Below are 18,623 nucleotides of genomic sequence, written 5' to 3'. Positions count from 1 at the left end.
GTAATCATTGATTAAAAAACATTAAATAATTAAAATAGCACATTATAACTTTTATAGTAACATGTGAAGTAAAAATACATGGATATGATAAACGAATTTTTTAAATTACAAGGTATAATACTTTTATATCAAATGATGTTAAAAGCATGCAATCAAGAGTCAAATACCTTCAAGTATGGTAATATTCCTTGTACCATTTCCTTAACTTACATAAGGTGTGTGACTCTTATAAATGGAATCAAGAATTGAAACTTTCTTAGCCTTTAGAGGGAGAGGGAACTAGAACCTCAAAGCCAAGTGCCAACCTCACTCTCTTGGCAAGGGACTTGATAAAAATTAATGAAGTTATTCTCTCCTTAAAAAAGTGTGGTATAATTAATAAGTTCTCTATGCATAAAGAAACAAGAGTAGTTTCACCTTGTGGCATTCCCTATAGCCTATGCTATGCATGTACACACACACACACACACACACACACAGACATAGACATATACACACATATGTACATACATACATACATGCATGCATGCATGCATACACATACATACATACATACACACACACACACACACATACATACACACACACAACCATACATACATACATACATACATACATACATACATACATACATACATACATATATATATATATATATATATATAGAGAGAGAGAGAGAGAGAGAGAGAGAGAGAGAGAGAGAGAGAGAGAGAGGTGGGGGATGGGTAGGTTGGTAGGGTGATTAATGCCATGTGGAAGTGAGAAAGGAATAGAAGGCGTCATCATGAGTTTATGGATAGTAGATAATAATAGCTTCCTTTTCATATTCCTTTTTATATGTTTATAAAGACTTTGATTTAAATTTTAGCAATTGTAGCTTCCAAATTAAATTTGTAGGGTGACTTGCATTTTGCATTGAAAAGTTTAACATAATACCCAGATAAATGGAAATCTTATACATCAACTATTATAGCTACAACATCTTTTTGAATTTGCGGAATTAAGTAGTTCCATGAATGAAAAATATATCCTAGTAACTTCAAGAAACCTAGGATAAAAGGAAAGCATAAAGGTGCTCAAAATGTTTGTTATAGTAACCAAATTGAGAAACAATTTGGTTACTATAGATCAACACATCCATATTACTTAGAATCCATGTTGTTAATGCATGAAAAAAATGTGCAACCAAAGATGTCCAATTACAAAGGGTGTTTCCCAAAGGATGGGGGTGGTGAAGTGCTGAATCATCAACATACTAGGCATGACAACCGGCCGTCTTGCAAACACTATCATTTTTTGAGTTCCTTCATTTGTCAAACTACTTTTTTGGCTCTGTTCTTGATATTTACACATGCTAATTTTGCACCTCTCTAGGTGTAAATAAAATAGCAATAAGGACATACTCATCCACATAACATACTCAGACACATCATTTTTCTAACTTTTGCTTGAGCACATTCATGACAGTTTTCTTAGCAAAGAGATGAACACTTATATGTACACATCCTCTATTGCTTTTTTCCATATTGGGATCTAAAGAGCTACTTAGAGACTTTACGAAATCAACCCCGCCCATTTGACCGGAAGGTTGCTCTTTTTTGGGCATCCAGAAGTGTATAGAAGTCCTCTCTCTCTCTCTCTCTCTCTCTCACTCACTCACTCACACACACAACCTACCTAGGAAAACTCTCTCTCTCTCTCTCTCTCTCACACACACACACACACACACACACACACACACACACACACACAAAACCTAGGAAACGTGGTTAACGAGGAGGTATGGATTGCACATGCCTACACACGCACACACATAGGAGAGGTCGTTTTGAAAGAGCAAATGACCGGCAATTTTTAACGTTTTGTGGCCCTCTTCTGCCTCGTGGTGGTCGCCCAAACCCTTTGGCCAAACGATACGTGGAAGCAAAACCAAGGGCCAATATATTATTTAGGGCCTTTTTTTGGTCCACTCAAAAGTTAAGCGGTTTCTACATCACTTTAAAATGTTGTCCCCCCCGAGTACTAGGCTTGTTTCAATTTGGAGTTAATCAAGGCTTGTTGACGTGATAATGAAGGATTAGTTGTCTGAAATTGAGATGATTAGCCAGGCTTTTTCAGGCTCCAATTGAGGCGATTAATTAATTTTAATCAAGGCTTATTGAGGTGATTGATCAAAGGCTTAATTAAGGTCGAGGTGATTGATCAAAGGGTGATTAAATCAAAGGCTCTCGGGGATCAAGTGGAGCAGATTAAATTAAAGGCGTCTTAGGCTCCAATTCAAGGCTTATTGGGCTCAAATTGAGGTGATTAGTGCACTGATCACATGGACAGTGATCTATCAGATGGTTCATTTAATCAGCGTGCCAGGTCTTTGGGATGGAAAACTCGTCTAATTGATAAAGATAGCCCTCCGAAGACCACCAGCATTCAACAGCCGACAAGGCTCAGCATTGTAAGTGTATTAATTATGTTGTTAATCAATAGTTTAATGAAATTGACTTGACATTAGGTTCAACTTCTACAATGTTTATAATAGTGCAGTATGATGCTTTTTGTAAGATGGGATTATCATTCATACTTGTTTATGGGATCATATTATTGGAGAAACCTAAGCTTCTACTTAGTTGATGATGAACTTTGATGGGGTATTAGCAACATAGTTGATTGAAAAGTTTGATGGATGGGATTTTGGCTTTAATTTCTACATGATACTGATTACGGAGTAATTAAGCGTGGACTTTAAACGGTGGCCACACATGGGTTGGATAATCAAGGACTTTGCATTGATGATATTGGGATGTTTGATTTTAACTCTTGTTTCTAAAAATATTAATCGTGGACTTTACTAGTGAGTATAATTGGGTTTTTTTTTCGTCTATGTGGTTTTTTAATAGCGAGCATAATTGGGTTTTTTTAAATCTATATGGTTTTTTAATGGGGTAATCATGGGGTTTTGGAAACGGGTCTTGGAGTTTATTTCTGCTATGGGACTATAATAATTAACTTTATTGGTGGTTGCATGATCATGCAGGCTATACAATAATTTTTAGCAAATAATTATTAATATGATTAGTGTTGTTATGTAAGGTGTGTTAATGGGCTTGCTTGGATGTAAGGTGTGTTGGGCTATTTATCTATTTACTGTGGGTTGTATTGGGTTCCTTTTCAAGTGTGGCATGATAATCATGGGCTTCATTGGCCATTGTATATGATAATGTATATGATAAATATGGATTTGATTGGTTGTTTTTTTATGACGGGCTATGCTTATGGAGAGTAGTAATGGAAATGAGTAACATTGATGTTTTAGGGCACTTAGTGATAAGACTTGTGGGGTAATGATGTTTTAGAGGCAGTTAGTGTGGTCTAATATGATTAATGTTTATTTTTAGAGATAATAATTGCTTGGTATGATAATTTAGTGATTTGACTTGGGCGACCAATGGATAGCATGTTCTAGGATAATTAGTAGTTGACTCAAGAGGTGATAATGAATATGATTAAAATTCTTGTTAAGGATATTGAGTGATTGACTTGGTGGAGGTGTGGGATGGGGTAATGGGTTAGGTTACTAATCATGTTACTGTATGAGATAATGATAAAAGTAATTTGTGTGATGATGGTTGCAGGAGGTCGGAGGGGCAATGGAGAGAAAGCAAGGGGAGTCAAGGAGGACAACCAAGAGGCAACAAGAGGTGATGAATGGGGGAGGGGGGGCACCTACCCCTGATATCACAGCTCTAATGGACAATTATTTCTTTTTCAATGCAGCCCATGAAGCAGCAAGCAGATCATTAGGAGGGAAAAGCGGGGGATTATTTAATGGGGACAAAAGCATCAATAATAGTGGCAATAATCATGCTAATCATAATCCATACCGAGATAGCGAAGAGTTAGAGAGTAGGTTTGTGAGAACATTAGAGTGGGTGGGAGAGGCAAGCAGGGCCATCTCACCTTCTGCTTCATCTCTCTCTAGAGAGGCTCTTAGCTCAAGGTCTTTGAGAGCCCCTAGCACCAATAATAATAGTGAGTTGACCAATGGGTTTAGAGAGGGAATAAGCCCTAATAATGAGATTAGTGAGACTAAGGGGCCTAGAAGCATTGCTAAGCTCAGTGAAACTAGAAACATGGATGCCTCTGTTTCTAGGGATGTTCACATTGGCTCATCCTTCCGTCTACCCCCTAGTGCCATCTCACATGGTGAAGTCCATGCCACCTCTTTTAGAACTCCAAAATCATCCACCAATGGTATTCCTAAGGTTAGTACCAATGCTAATGCTAATTCTGACATTGATGCTAATCATTATGTTAATCCTCTGTTTAGGCCTAGTAATGCAATGGAGAACAATAATATGGGAGGCCCAAGTGCTACATGCAAGCTACCTTGTCAATCATGTGGCAATGGACCTTCTAAGAGGGGGGATAATGGTACTAATGATAATCATAACCTTAATCACAACCATAATCACAATGTGGAGAGCTTTTACAGCAAGCCCAACTATGCAATGGCGCATTATGATAGGAATGATAGGTTGGCCAAATCAGCGTATCACAACCCACAGAGAAAGGTTCACCCCAATGATGAGAACCTTTTAGCAGTTCAAAAGTTCACCAACCCGGCCACCACCGCCGTCGCCGCCGCCACCAACAACAAGAACGCAATTCAGCCCAAAAAGAAGGTGGCCGCCGCCTCTACGACAGCAAAAGAACCACCTGCAAAAGTTGAGCACTCCTCTGCTGCAGCCAAAGTCCAGCAATGGTTCTCCAAGCTCATCGGAAAAAGTTCCAAACCCGATCAATCAGCAAAAAGTTCAAAAACTTCCAAACCTGCTGCTCCTGCTAAGAAAGACCAGCCCACTAAGCTTGATCCTAATGACCCAGCTAATCAGCTGGCTTACGGAACCACCATGCACGATGTGCTCACCAACAAGGCTGATGTGGTCACTAATCAAGCCCCTAAACCTAAATCAGAAGAGCCTCGGCCACAATTACCGAGAGTTAACCCCCCACAGGCCCCTTCTGTAATGAACCCTAAACCTCGCCCAGTCAGTGCTAATTCTCGCTCAGTTGGTGCTAATATTGACTTAAATACTGCTAATCCTGCCCCTAATCGTGCCCCAGTTACCAATAATTATGAAGAAGCAAGAGGGCCTTCAAGGAGATTTATAGACGATGGCCATATGCAGAGATTTGGATATGGCAGCAAATCCGAGAGATGGGCTCCTCTGCATCTGAATCAGCAGCAAAGGCAAGCAAAAGAATATCAAGATAAGCAGAAAGTACTGGCACCATTAAGCACTGATTACAACACTAATCATGGCAGATCAGCAAGGTCATCTCCTAGCAAGGCCCAGCAGCAACAGCTGAAGCCACCATCAAAGCTTGTGGATGCAAAAATGTGTGAGAAATCTTATTCACCGGTGAAAAGGCAGCAGCATATTATGGAGGACGACGAGAGAAACCCACCTAGGTTTACTCCTAATCAAGAGAGCAAATCACGATTGGTGCAGGTAAGCAGGGCTAATGCAAGCCAATTAGCAGATGAGCATGCTCAATACGGCAGGACGATTAATGCTAATCTGGCCACTAAGCAAGAGAGAGATGATAATCCAAGGGCTTTCGTTGCAAATTATGCGAGCCAATCAGAGAGATTTTCATCAAGGCGCCATGCAAGGAGGTCAATCAGCAGCAGCTCGGCAAGGACATCGCCCGACGAATTAAAGGGTGCGACTAAAGACGGGAAGGGAGTGATTAGTGTTAATGATGAGGTTAAAAACAGCACACCCGCACTACCTCCTCCTCCTCCTCCTCCTACTGATGAGGACCGTGACATTGAAGTGTTGAATGATTTCCTCATTCGGAATAAAGAAAACCTGCAGCGTTGCTCCGATCGCTCCCGGCTTCACCTCATCCTTTCCGATTCAAGTGAGTTGATGCAATTTCCTTCCAATTTAAGTAAGGATGAAGGCCAAGTATCCGTGCACATACATACATACATACATATATATATATATGTATATATATATATACCTATACATATATACACACATATATGTATATATATATACACGCACACATTTATATATATATATACATATATATGTATATATGTATATATATATATATATATATATATATATATACCTATACATATATACACACACATATATGTATATATATATACATATATATGTATATATGTATATATGTATATATATATATATATACATATATACATTTATACAAATATATATATATATATATATATATATATATATATATATATATATGTATAAATGTGTGTTATTTAGATGTAGATGTAGGTGTAGATGTAGATGTGTGTATATATATATATATATGTATGTATGTATGTATGTATGTGTGTGTGTGTGTGTGTATTTGTGTACACACATATATATATGTATGACATAGGGTGTTCATACATGCATACATATGCACATGCACACACATGCGCGCGCGCGCACACACACACACACACACATGCATATCTTACACCATTTACACACACAAATATACATATCTTACACCATTTTCATTAAAAGTGTGTGTGTGTGTGTGAAGGCGCACTCATGTGTGTGTGTGTGTGTAACACACACATGTACACATTCATACATAGTATGTGTGTATGAATGTATGTGTGTGTGTGTGTGTTGTGTGTGCGTGCATGCGTTCACACACACACACATGTTGTATGTGCGTTCACACACACATATGTAACATATTTGCATGTGCTTAATGAAAATGGTATAAGAGTAGAGTAGTTTATTACAAGTGTTTGAACGGCTTGTTTTTTTGCATCATTTTGACGGTTATTTTTATTTTAATTTAATTATAGTTTGACGGTTATTTTTATTTTAATTACAGTTTGAGTTGGCATGTTTTTTAAAAAACTTGTTGATGTTCATGTACATTGAGTAAGAGTATTAGATAATTACACACAAGTATAGCATAATACAATAAATGAATGATATGGACAGTGTAAGCATGAGATGCATTCAAGTGTTAGCATATATGCTAAGTAAGCTCATTGTGATATGAACATTGCAGGCTTAAGCTCCATGGTCTCTGCATTGTGCTATGCTTGGATCTTGCATAACTCTAAAATGAGCAAAATGGATGGTTGGGAGCGTATACCGGTGATGAACATAACTCGAAACAGCATGTGGAGCCAAAAGCAATTGGCATGGCTCTTCCAACAAGCTGGCTTGGACACCCAAGCTCTCCTCTTCATTGACGAGGTCACTCACAACACACTTTTTTTTGGAAATATGCTTGCATAAAGAGAGTAATTTTTTAAATTCTTCTTTGAGAGTTTGGGCGATAGAAGAGACTTTATAACACACTTTTTAAAAAAATTGCTTGAGACATAAAGAGAGTAAATTTTTTAATTCTTCTTTGAGAGTTTGGGCTATAGAAGAGTCTTTATAAGGCACTTTTTTTGGAAATATGCTTGAGGCATAAAGAGAGTAATTTTTAAATTCTGTGTTGACAATGTGGTGTAAATGTTACTAATTCTAACACTTATGTTTTTAGAGGATCTCCCTCTATGAATGTCTTTACTCTTTATAGTTTGCAAGCATTCATGTCCTACAATTTCATGGTGCCATACATAGGTTGACTTAGGTGCTATAGCGGACTCGGTTGGCGAGTATAGAATATCTAAAATTGGCCAAGACATTGTTCGTGTTCGTGGTGGAGAGGTAATACTTGAACCTCACATATTTTGAGTTATTTTGTGATCTCATCAAAATTACCATTTTGATTTCAATGCGAGATTTTCTATGTATTGTAAATATCTTCCATGAGCCATCATAAATTTTCTGTTTGATAATGAAAGGGCCGTTGAACTTAATAGCTATTAAGTTATGTTTTGAGAATGCCAGGTTGCTTCTTATTGTACAATTGTTGCGGAGGAATTTTTCAAAGAGGTCGAAGCCTCGATGCAAGCTAAGTGCATAAGAATTTTATTGGTATGGTACTCTACTCAATAAAATTTAACTAAATAAGTCATGAAATTTTGGTAAAAAAACAATATGTAACTCTTCAAGTCCATGAAATTTTGTAAACAGATAATGTAGCTCTTCAAGCCCTTATAATAATGATCTAGTAGGATTAGCTAGTTTTGATAATATAGAGTGGCTCATATAATTGAGTGGCCAGCTTGCAGGCTTGCTCGTAGACACAGAAAACTTGGATTTTACGAATGTGTTTTATACAAGAAGGGATGAGCTTGCTGCCAGTTCACTTCTACCAGGAGCAGGCCACAAGGGTCGTGCTGTGCTACTTGCTGAATGTAAAAGCTGGACACACATCTTCTCCTCCATTCTTTTATTATGATCTTAATAGCACTTCTTCCCTTTCAAAAAAATTACATAATTTGTTTACTAGAGGCTTTTATTCCCTTTTCTTTTATTAGGTTCTTGCCTTTCACCCTTCAAAATTACGTATCCTATTTTTTCTCTCTCTCTCTCTAGAGGCTCTTCTTGCCCTTTTTTTTTAAAAAAAAATCCATGAACACTCCCCCCCCTTCCTTCATTTTTTGCCACATTTTCCTTCTTTCATGATTATCTTATTTTAAAAATATACCTAATATGTTTTTTTTTAATAATATGACTTTATATGTGCTTTTTTTAAGAAATTGGGGCAAGGACTATTGATATTAACAATAGAAATTTGCCATGTTTGTAACAGTGAAACAAAACCATGAGACACAAGATTTCCACGACATGATGTGTGAGAGCTATGGGAAGCAACATAACATCGGTAGGTCTTAAACGGTAGGTCCTTTCAAAGGACATTGTTCATGAAGTTTGTAAGGGACGAGTTAAATATTATCAACTTAATATGGATAAAATCTTGATACATTAAACATCCATTCTAATCAAAGCATGTGACATGTTAAATAAATTTCTAGTGCTACTTATATATATATATATATATATATATATATATATATAGGATACAACATTATCATTCAAAAGACTTCATAAATTCAAATGAACCAAATAATGTATTACTAAGCAAAAATTGAATTTTATAAACATTTCAATGTTTGGTTGAGAGGATTGAATGTTCTCTTCTCTCTTGTGGTTCCAAGTATTATCATTTAGTGGGTGGTAAGCATGAGGTGGGGTTTGCCTTGTGTACACAGAATTTGGTTTATATGAAGATGCATACAGTTACCTAAGGAGGGAAACTATGAACACCGACAATGTATTGCATACTAGCACTCAAGCTAGGCATGAGAAATATCGTATGGGCTCAATTTCAAGTGGTGACAACATGGATTTCTTCTCAGAGGATGCATCAAGCTTTGCAAGAACCAAATCTAGCAAAAGCTATAGTAGTGTCTCAACAGCCTCTACAGAACCAGGTGATTAACTCCTATAATAGTTAAGCATTGCTAACAACTTTTATCATTGAAAATGTACAATGTAGTCAATATAGTTTAATTATAAAATCAGAATTGTGCAACTATATTGTCCATAGCTATTTAATTGAAATATAACACAGTGAATAAGTTCCATAAAATTTATGAGCAATTTAAAGTAACTAATCAATCAAATTAGGGAAAATTTTGCAGCATCTTATATTCATGCAGTCAAACTCATGATCACACCAGCTTAAAGGATAGTCATAAATGCATCAAAAGAAAATGTCAACAAGTTAATAGTGAGCACGCGACATCTAACAGTGCATTATTTTGCACTCAATAATTATCCCTACAACAGCAGGCTATTGGATGCATTTCTTAATATCTTATCATGCATAGGAATCAATTCAATTAAATGATAATAGGTCAATGGTGGTCAAGGTCTTTTCTCATCTTTAGATGCACCTTATAGTTTACAAATTAATATAGTGGTAAGAGGGTGTGCTGTATGTGAGCATATCCAAACAATAGTATTAGTCGGTTGTAAGGTGTTCTTATCCTATATTTATTGCAGAGAAATCAAGATTAAGCCCAACTTCACCCCCTCCAATTGATAGAATATCTATTAACCGTCCTTCAATGCTACGTGGAGCACATGGAATAGGCGGCATTTGAATAAGCTATTTCACATATTAAGGTTATACCCTATTTCACATCCTTTACATTTAGCCAAAATATTCATGGGCTCATTTTATTACGGCGCCTTTTTGCTTGGATGATGTACCTTTCCATAAGCTTCACAAACGAAAGCATACCATGGATTCTCTTATATTTGAGATTTTATATGTAACTTCACAGTATGAAGAAAGAGGAGTTATATGATATTGAAGATTGTTAAAACATGTGGTGATGACATGCTCTGAGTTTGAGAAGAAGCATGGTCCTTGAATTAGTTATAATGTGTGTTGAAAGGTTCATTTGTATGTGGTATTTGTGCAAGAAGAAAAAATGCCATTAGAGTTTTCTGGGTCACAAGAAAAGTGCAAGCCACATGCCTTCTTGTGCTAGTCTCACATGGGTTGTGTAAGAAATTACAAAGCATGACATTGTGTGTACTGGATGCTCTTGGATCTATAATGCACTTGGTGAGTGACTGTTGTATCAAGATGATTATCATAAATTGAGATTGATATGCACTTGGATCTATAATGCACTTGACTGTTGTATCAAGATGATTATCATAAATTGAGATTGATATGATTGTGTGTCCATAAATTTGTTTAAGTTCTGTATGATTGTGTGTCCATAAGTTTGTTTAAGTTCTTCTCATCTTGGCATTTTTTTCATCATCTTAATTTTTTCCATTATGAAGTTGATTAATTGCTCTTATCCACCCTAGCCATGCGAAATTCCAACATGGTCCCTAAGGTTGGGTTTAAGCGAATTGGAGTGAATATATGGATGAAGCTTTAGCATTGGATGTTCACACTATATTGCAGGAGCTCCTCATGTAGTGTGTAAGGCTTGAGGCATATTTGAATGATTGAACGAGCCACATCTTAACAAATGAGTGCAGAATAAGGAGATTGACCATTTAGGAGCCAGATGAGGGTGCAATTGTTCCTTTAGCATTGGATAGGGCTTAGCGTGTGGTTTGTGTGATTAGGAGCTAGATTAGGGTGGAGTTCTTCCTTTGCTCTTGCATCAAAGCACATCAAGGTTTTGCCCTCTATCTACACTTCTTGGATATCTTTAGAAATAAGTATGCGTTGTGGCAAAGAGGGGGAGGAGGAGGAGATAGAGAAATAGTTCACTAATAAGGGAGGGAGAGAGGGAGAGAGATTTGCAGCAGCTGGCCATACTGCAGTAGCACACAGCGGAGTAGATAACTGCATGCACAGCTCGGCATAAAGCGCAGAGCCAGAGGCTTTCACAAACAAATATATTTATCGACTGCTTTCATGAAGCGCAGATCCTCCACAGAGAGAGAGCAGCTGTGACGACCAGCTTTGGGCTTCTCCGTTGTGTGTGTGTGAGAGAGAGAGAGAGAGAGAGAGAGAGAGAGGTTGAAAAAATAATAATAATAACCCAAGTGTTTGTGTGTGTGTGTGTGTGTGTGTGTGTGTGTGTGAGAGAGAGAGAGAGACCAAGGGTTTTTCTTTCTTCTTCCTTATGTTAAAGACCCTTCAAGTGTTTTAAACTAAGAGGCTCTTCATTTGCCCCCCCTTGGAAAACCAAATGTGTGCTCATGTGCAAATTTTCATCAGCTTCCATTACATCGATTAAATCAACTTTGACATGGGCATCATCAACAAAACTGTCATCAGCAACAACGGGCTTCATCGGCACACTAGATTCTACATCAACTGCCTACTTGTTCAAAAATCAAAAAGCAATCTCTGTTATAAATGGCCAAGCTGAGTTCCATAAAATGAATTGAGTTTTTTGTGTGTGATGCGTGCGTGAATCTTGTGCTTTTGGACTTGCCAAGCTCGAGTGAGTCAATCGCGGATGGGCATGAATCTAACCCTTGGTGTGTCGTTATCTTTCCCACCTAGAGTGTAAGGATGTTGCATTTTGATGCATAGAAACATATCCACAAGAATAAATTTGACCGTTTTGAACTTTTACAAAGTGTAAAACACTCATAATGTAAGGTATATTAAATGTGAACACACAGTTATTTTGAGTAATTGTGTATGGTCTCATTCTTCTTAGCCATCGTGAATAACTTATCGTTCTATAGCTTATTTATGCATTATTTGTGCAAGCTTCATGTGATCTTATTCTCTTTGGCCATTCCAAATCACTAGTGATCATTTATTTACCATCAACACTCTTCTTTGGGCCATCTTGGAGCTTGTATCTCATCATAATCTCATTCCACTCCCTCATTTAATCTTTCAACTTTCCTTGACTTTATCTCATCACATGGCATTAAAGTCTTCACTTGGCCAGTGATCTATCCTTCTTATCTTCTTTACAATATAAGGTGGTTGGAGTTGTGATGAGGTAGCACGGTGAGAGGCAATGGTGAGGGTTGAATCTTATGATTTGAATACTACACTTATCCTTGATTTGGGTTGTTGAAGATTCTCAGAGTACTTTGTTGTCTTGCCTACTCCTAAGTTTGTTATTGGTAAATTATATCGCTTGTATGGAATATCGTGCTCTACTTACTGAAGAAACTCTTATTGTTTAGTGATGTGTGAATCTATTATTTATTTTGAGTTAAAGATTCTTAGAGTACTCTGTTGTCTTAGCTACAGTTGAGTTTGTTGTTGGAGAATTCTATTACTGCTATGGATTAGATCTTGTTGTTTATTGATGTGTGAATCTATTGATTCCCTTGAGTACATTCCATTAAGGTTTAATGGATCACTTCCTACCACTCCATCAGAGGGGGGGGTTGGGGGGGAGTCACTAAACATAATGTAAGATAGCACGTGTATTCAATACAAGGGTTTTTAATTTTGTTGTGGAGCTATACATACATATTTTGTTGTGGAGTGACATAAAATATACATATTTTTTTGTTGTGGAGCTATACATACATATTTTGTTGTGCAGTGACATAAAATATACATACACAAGGGTTTTTTAAATCTAAAAAGTAAAACTTTTATATGGAAGGGTTACTTTTATTAACTCTAAATTTATTAAAGGGGTGTATATAAACGTTAAAAATCCATACGTAGGGGTTTTATCAATTACCCCTTAAACACTGTTGTTATATTGGGTTTTTACATAGTGAACACCCAAGCCTACCACCTTGTGCTAATTTCACCAAGCCATCTAAGAGCTCTCTGAGAGGATGGATTAAAGCTTCTAAAGAGATTTTCATGCTACTACAAGTGTACCTTTTTTATAAAATATATCTTTTAAATATTTTTAAATCATACGCAAACACATATACTTGAAATGGAATTTGCTAAGTGCAAGAATACACAATAACAAAAGTTGGATCAACACAATACAAAGCACTGAATTGCATAAAGAAATGGAGAGTAAACAATATTACTATTTAAAAAATTGATTACAAATTGATGGCGTCCACCCACCCATGTGCTCTAGATAAGGAGCTTTAATGGTGATCTAGACACGTTGGAATGTCTTGCTTACAAGAGTGCTTGAACACAATGGCTAACAAACTGTAGTATATATATAGTACCTAGGGTCAGCATAAACATAGGTCGAACACAATGGCTAACAAACTAGTATATATATAGTACCTAGGGTCAGCATAAACATAGGTCGACCATATCGGCCAGCCCACAACTTGTTGGTCCAAAATGACCAACTAACCATATCTTTCACTTGGAACCATATTAGACTATAACACAATCCTATAAGGACTTGCTGTAGCTCCCATGGCCATCTGAGATCATATGGACCCCCAAACAGGGCCCATAAACCAGAGAACATTGTGTCCTCGATTTGTTGTGTCCAGCACTCATAATAATGTGGTCATATATCCCTCACAAGTATACATCCTGCTTGGTAAAGTGTCAAGTCTACATAAGCCATCTCCTAACCATCTCGCTACACTTGGCCATCTAGTGTCTAAACTGGGAACTACCATTGCTCACCACAATGGCCACTTCTCATAAAGGGACCTTACAAAATAGAGCACACCCGTCACCTGTAGAAACAACATGAGGGTGGAGCATTGAGCAAATGTTTTTCCAACACTAAGGTGGGCCAATCACTAAACATAATGTAAGATAGCAAAACATACCTTAGTTTTCTTTTTACTTTTCACATACTTTTCTTGAAGGTGAAATGCACTTTTTTGTGGTTTGTATGATGTGTGTGATAAGAGAAAAGATCCTAACTTCAAGGGCAAAGGAAATTATATTTTGTAATTTTTAAAAAATATTATAGGTGTTCAAGTCAAGAGCTTACCTTAGCCTTACCGAAGCATGTGTAGTTGAGCCTTATCTTCGAGTCATAAATGTAACTACAATGTGGGTGTGCTGTCTCATCCGATGTATCCTCACTCCATTGTCACATCAGAATGCTCCTTACCCAAAGGGGTGAAGGGAGAGCTCTTTTGAGCTCTTTTTGAAGTGTTGGTGGTTCTTTAGCCGAATTTCTTAAAGCATGGTGATGGTAGCACAAAGAAGTGAAACATTCCAAATCTTGCGTAGCTGCAAGGAGAAATGAAAGTTTGTTGGGTAATCGGCTTTCTTTTGAGTCAATGAGACTTGGCACTGAATCTACTCGAACATTCATTTTCGGGCAGACCTTGGCAACATTACTTTGACCTTTTTGGCATCTCTATCTCACTTAAGTAGCATCGATGGAGGCAAGCATTATACCTTGGAGCAAGATGTGGAGAGAATGGTGGATTAAATCACCACCGTTGAGTGTGAAGACCACCATTTGGGTGCACGGATCTAAATGGCTCTATAGACCATGATCGAAATGTCCATTTGAATGGGAAACATGGAGGTTTTTCTAGTGGCATCTTTACAAACTCCCAGCATGCAATGCACAAATGGAAGACTAATATCCCTTATGATGCCAAAATGTGATTCATGGATGGAAAGAGGGCTGGATTAAATCACCACCGTTGAGTGTGAAGACCACCATTTGGGTGCATGGATCTAAATGGCTCTATAGACCATGATCGAAATGTCCATTTGAATAGGAAACATGGAGGTTTTTCCAGTGGCATCTTCACAAACTCCCAGCATGCAATGCACAAATGGAAGACTAATATCCCTTATGATGCCAAAATGTGATTCATGGATGGAAAGAGGGCTGGAATTTATAGCCATTTATATGGTAATAGTGATGTGTGGATATAGGTTAATACTTGGCCGGGGAACTTTTTCTCTAAGGAGGTTTTTTTCCCTGACCATATGTATGAACTCTTATGAGTGTGTGTAAGTGACCTTATCATGTCCCTTCACTTTTACTTTACTCATTCTCTCACTTCGAGTGTTGTGCTTCCATCTATCTTTCCTTGTATTCACTACATCTATATGTGTGTTGCTACATTGATCTCCACTCCAACAATTGGTATCAAAGCACGTTATCTTGGCTCTCACCCCCTTGTCTTCTTCTTGAGCGACTCTTTTGATTGTCTTGGATTAAGCTATTCTCTTAGTTGGAGAATGTATGATAGTGTGTTATTAACTATGTTAACAGTGTTTTTATGCATTTTGGAGGATTTCAAGGCTTATTTGTATTTGTAAGGTTATTGCAGCATCTCATGGAGGTGTTAGTTTGAACTGTTTTCATTCAATTTTGGGTTTACTGTACAAAAACAGTAAGAGTAGCATTTGGTGTGTAAAGAGGGTCGTCGTCATCTTTGACATCGCATCTTCAAGAAGCTCTTTTTTTTTTTGTACTACACAACAACAACAGCAATAGCATTTGGTGTGTAAAGAGGGTTGTCATCATCTTTGACATCACATCTTCAAGCTCATCTTTAGTAGCTTCAATAGCATGGTCAACATTATCACAAAAACAGCAATGGCATTTGGTGTGTAAAGAGGGTTGTCATCATCTTTGACATCACATCTTCAAGCTCATCTTTAATAGCTTCAATAGCATGGTCAACATTATCATCACTTTCTGCCATCGATTTCTCATTCTTGCTACGTATCATTTCCACACTTTACCCTCTATAATTTTTAATACACTTTGTAGGTTTCCTTCACCATTAGTGATCTAGCCATATCGATTGCATTCAATGGGGGCATTACGTGCCCCCATTGAACAGTACATGATGCAGGTAGTTGGGATATTTGCATTTTATGTCAGAGATTAGTTATATGAAGGTTGAATGGTAGTAGGCAATGATATATTTGGAATGTTTTCCACACTGAGGATAAGCTTAACGAGTACCCGTTATGGTCCTATATGATGCACCATGTATTAGTCTCACTAAACGGGTTTTGGAATGTTGTTATTAGCATTGAAGCATGTCCTATCTCGCTAGCACATAGCACAATAGCAGGTTACTTGGATGGTGATATAAGTTCTAACATAACTATGAAATCTGCCTCTACACCTCTTATAATGGAACAAGCTAGGTGGGATGCTAGGGATGCATAGGCACATGCAGCATTAGTGGCACTTTCAATGAAAAGGAGCAATATTCCTCATATTCGCTAATGTAAAACTATGAAGCATGCTTGGGATACACTTGCTATGCTTTACCAGGCGAATGTCCTACTTACACAAGAAATTGGAGTCCAAGCATATGAATAAGGGAGATTCAATCACAAGGATTAAAGACCTCAGTGAGAAGCTATTATGTATTCATGAGGCCTATCCAGATAATTCTTTAGTATCTACTGTTCTCATAGCTCTATTGGATTCATACCAGGATTTTGCATCTACACTTTGGCTCATGATAAAGGGTAGCCCCAATACCTTACTTTTGATGAGTTGGTTGTAGTGATCTTACAAAAAGAGCAATCTTGGAAAAATCAAACTAGTATGCGTGTGGGAGATCTATTAGGCAAAAAGGTGAAGGCAAATCCTTTTCTCAGGGTAGCTATAAACCAAAGGCAAAATCAACCCAATCTTATGGAAAGGATGCCGAGAAGGGGGGTGAATAGCCTAAGAAGAAACACAAAAGCAACTACTGTCAAAAGCCAAGCCATTATATAATGAAAAAAAATTAGAGAAGAAGAAGAAGAAAGAGTCAAGCATGGCTGTGGTGGGTGATGCATCAGCACCAAGTACTAAAAAGAAGGAGTCAGCAAACTATACATGGGATGATGTGCACTACAGTTGTAATCCTTCTGTCCATGATGTATGCATGTCAATGGACAGATCAACATGTTTGGTACTTTGATAGTGGTGCTAGCAAGCACATTACTCCTCAGCATAATTTATTTCCCACACTTAAGTCTACTTCTTAAGGAGGCACAGTCACATGTGCAAACAAGTCCTCGTATCTAGTAAAAGGAGTTGGTAAGGTTTTTCTCACTGCTATAAATGGTGGAACAATCACTCTCTCAAAAGTCTTCTTTATGCTAAGCATTAAAAAGAACTTAATGTCATTCTCTCTATCATTGCTAGGACAAGCCTAGTGATGAGATTTGTTGATGTGATAGGTGTATAGTTCATGACCAGAGTGATAGAGAGGTCTATCACTCTCGTATTTGGTACTCTAAGCCATGGGCTTTACAGGTTGGACAAGTATAAGATATTGGAACCTAATGCTTATTCATTTTTACTGTCTGCCACACATGCTATGAATGACGCGAAGCTATGGTATGCCCACTTTGGTCACTTGAATTTTGGTAGTTTATTGTGCCTTAAAAGGCAAGAGATGGAAAATCCCCATACTTTGGGAATTCCAAATGGTGGCACCATTGAAACTACTTATTAGATTATCTTGAGCACACTAACTCTAAATTTATAGGAGATTATATATTTAGATTATCTTGAGCACACTAACTCTAAATTTATAGGAGATTATATATTTAGAGCATGCATATCAAGAGCTTTCCAACAATATGTCACATGAGGGGGTTTTAACAAAAGATTGATAGTGTTCACCGTGCTCCCATTTGTGAATCTTTACAAAGTGGAAATTGGAAATTTCTCAAACTCCCTAATATTGCCTTTGTTAGAGTTGCCAAAGCATGTACATGAGGGTTGCATTTTGGGCAAGATGCAACAAACATCATTTCAAAAAGATGCATCAATTAGGGCTCTTCAAAAATTATAGCTTATACATATTAATGGATACACTCCTACCTTTTTACAATGTTGGATAGCCAAATTTGGAGCAAATAAATGCTCAAAAAGATGTTGCAAATCAGTCCATACCAATAGAAAAAATCAACTCAAATTTCAGCCCATAGATTAGCCTATTGTTGCAATGGATATGAGGAAAGCACATCCATCCAGGCATCCAATAGTATGCCAAAATGGCTAGTGTAGACATTGCAGGGATAGCAAATCAACTACTCCTTTACCTAGTAGAACACATGCAATTTCTCATCATGCATATTATTCTTTTGTGGATCATGCTCTCATTACCAGTATATGTAATGAAGTGGAATGTGTTCCTTTGAGAGAGCACAAGAAAATGATCATTGGATGCAGGCCATGAGTACAACTCAATCCTCAAAAATGACACGGTATTTAATGGATTTGCCTTATGGTAAAAAGACCATTGGTACAAAGTGGGTTTATAAACTTAAGCATAAAGTTGATGGTAGTGTGATCGTTTACAAGGCAAGGCTTGTTGCAAAGG

At 37.4% G+C, this 18,623-nt stretch overlaps 1 protein-coding gene across 3 annotated transcripts; it reads left to right on the top strand.

Moving 5' to 3' along the window:
* Nucleotides 1-2,029: 2,029 nt before the first annotated feature.
* LOC147628181 (uncharacterized) lies at nucleotides 2,030-11,929 on the top strand. 3 transcript variants are annotated; one of them, XM_086813223.1, is made up of 9 exons: nucleotides 2,030-2,452; nucleotides 3,630-5,925; nucleotides 7,069-7,259; nucleotides 7,635-7,721; nucleotides 7,905-7,991; nucleotides 8,182-8,314; nucleotides 8,713-8,784; nucleotides 9,173-9,394; nucleotides 9,969-10,262. In XM_086813223.1, exons 1-9 carry the CDS (start codon nucleotides 2,324-2,326, stop codon nucleotides 10,067-10,069), a joined length of 3,318 nt encoding a protein of 1,105 aa, XP_086669349.1. In that variant the 5' UTR covers nucleotides 2,030-2,323; the 3' UTR covers nucleotides 10,070-10,262. The 3 variants fall into 3 exon arrangements, with proteins under 3 accessions (XP_086669349.1, XP_086669348.1, XP_086669350.1); XM_086813222.1 differs by lacking the exon at nucleotides 9,969-10,262 and adding an exon at nucleotides 11,662-11,929 and having other exon boundaries at nucleotides 2,190-2,452; XM_086813224.1 differs by lacking the exon at nucleotides 9,969-10,262 and having other exon boundaries at nucleotides 2,190-2,452; nucleotides 8,713-8,798; nucleotides 9,173-9,308.
* The last annotated feature ends 6,694 nt before the right edge of the window (nucleotides 11,930-18,623 follow it).

This window comes from Cibotium barometz, chromosome 19 (assembly GCF_041138505.1).
Source record: "Cibotium barometz isolate CiBa-2024 chromosome 19, ASM4113850v1, whole genome shotgun sequence".
Classification (NCBI taxonomy): Eukaryota; Viridiplantae; Streptophyta; class Polypodiopsida; order Cyatheales; family Cibotiaceae; genus Cibotium; species Cibotium barometz.
The sequence above is the reverse complement of the archived record's forward strand: the minus strand, read 5'-3'. Positions and strand labels throughout refer to the sequence as shown.

What these genes read in the sequence shown, in the direction of transcription:
- LOC147628181 (XM_086813222.1), top strand. Translation starts at nt 2,324, where the DNA reads ATGGACAGTGATCTATCAGATGGTTCATTTAATCAGCGTGCCAGGTCT. An exon ending in TGGGAAGCAACATAACATCG is followed by an intron (nt 8,785 to 9,172) that starts GTAGGTCTTAAA and finishes TTGTGTACACAG; the next exon opens with AATTTGGTTTATATGAAGAT. An exon ending in AACAGCCTCTACAGAACCAG is followed by an intron (nt 9,395 to 11,661) that starts GTGATTAACTCC and finishes AATTTTCATCAG; the next exon opens with CTTCCATTACATCGATTAAA.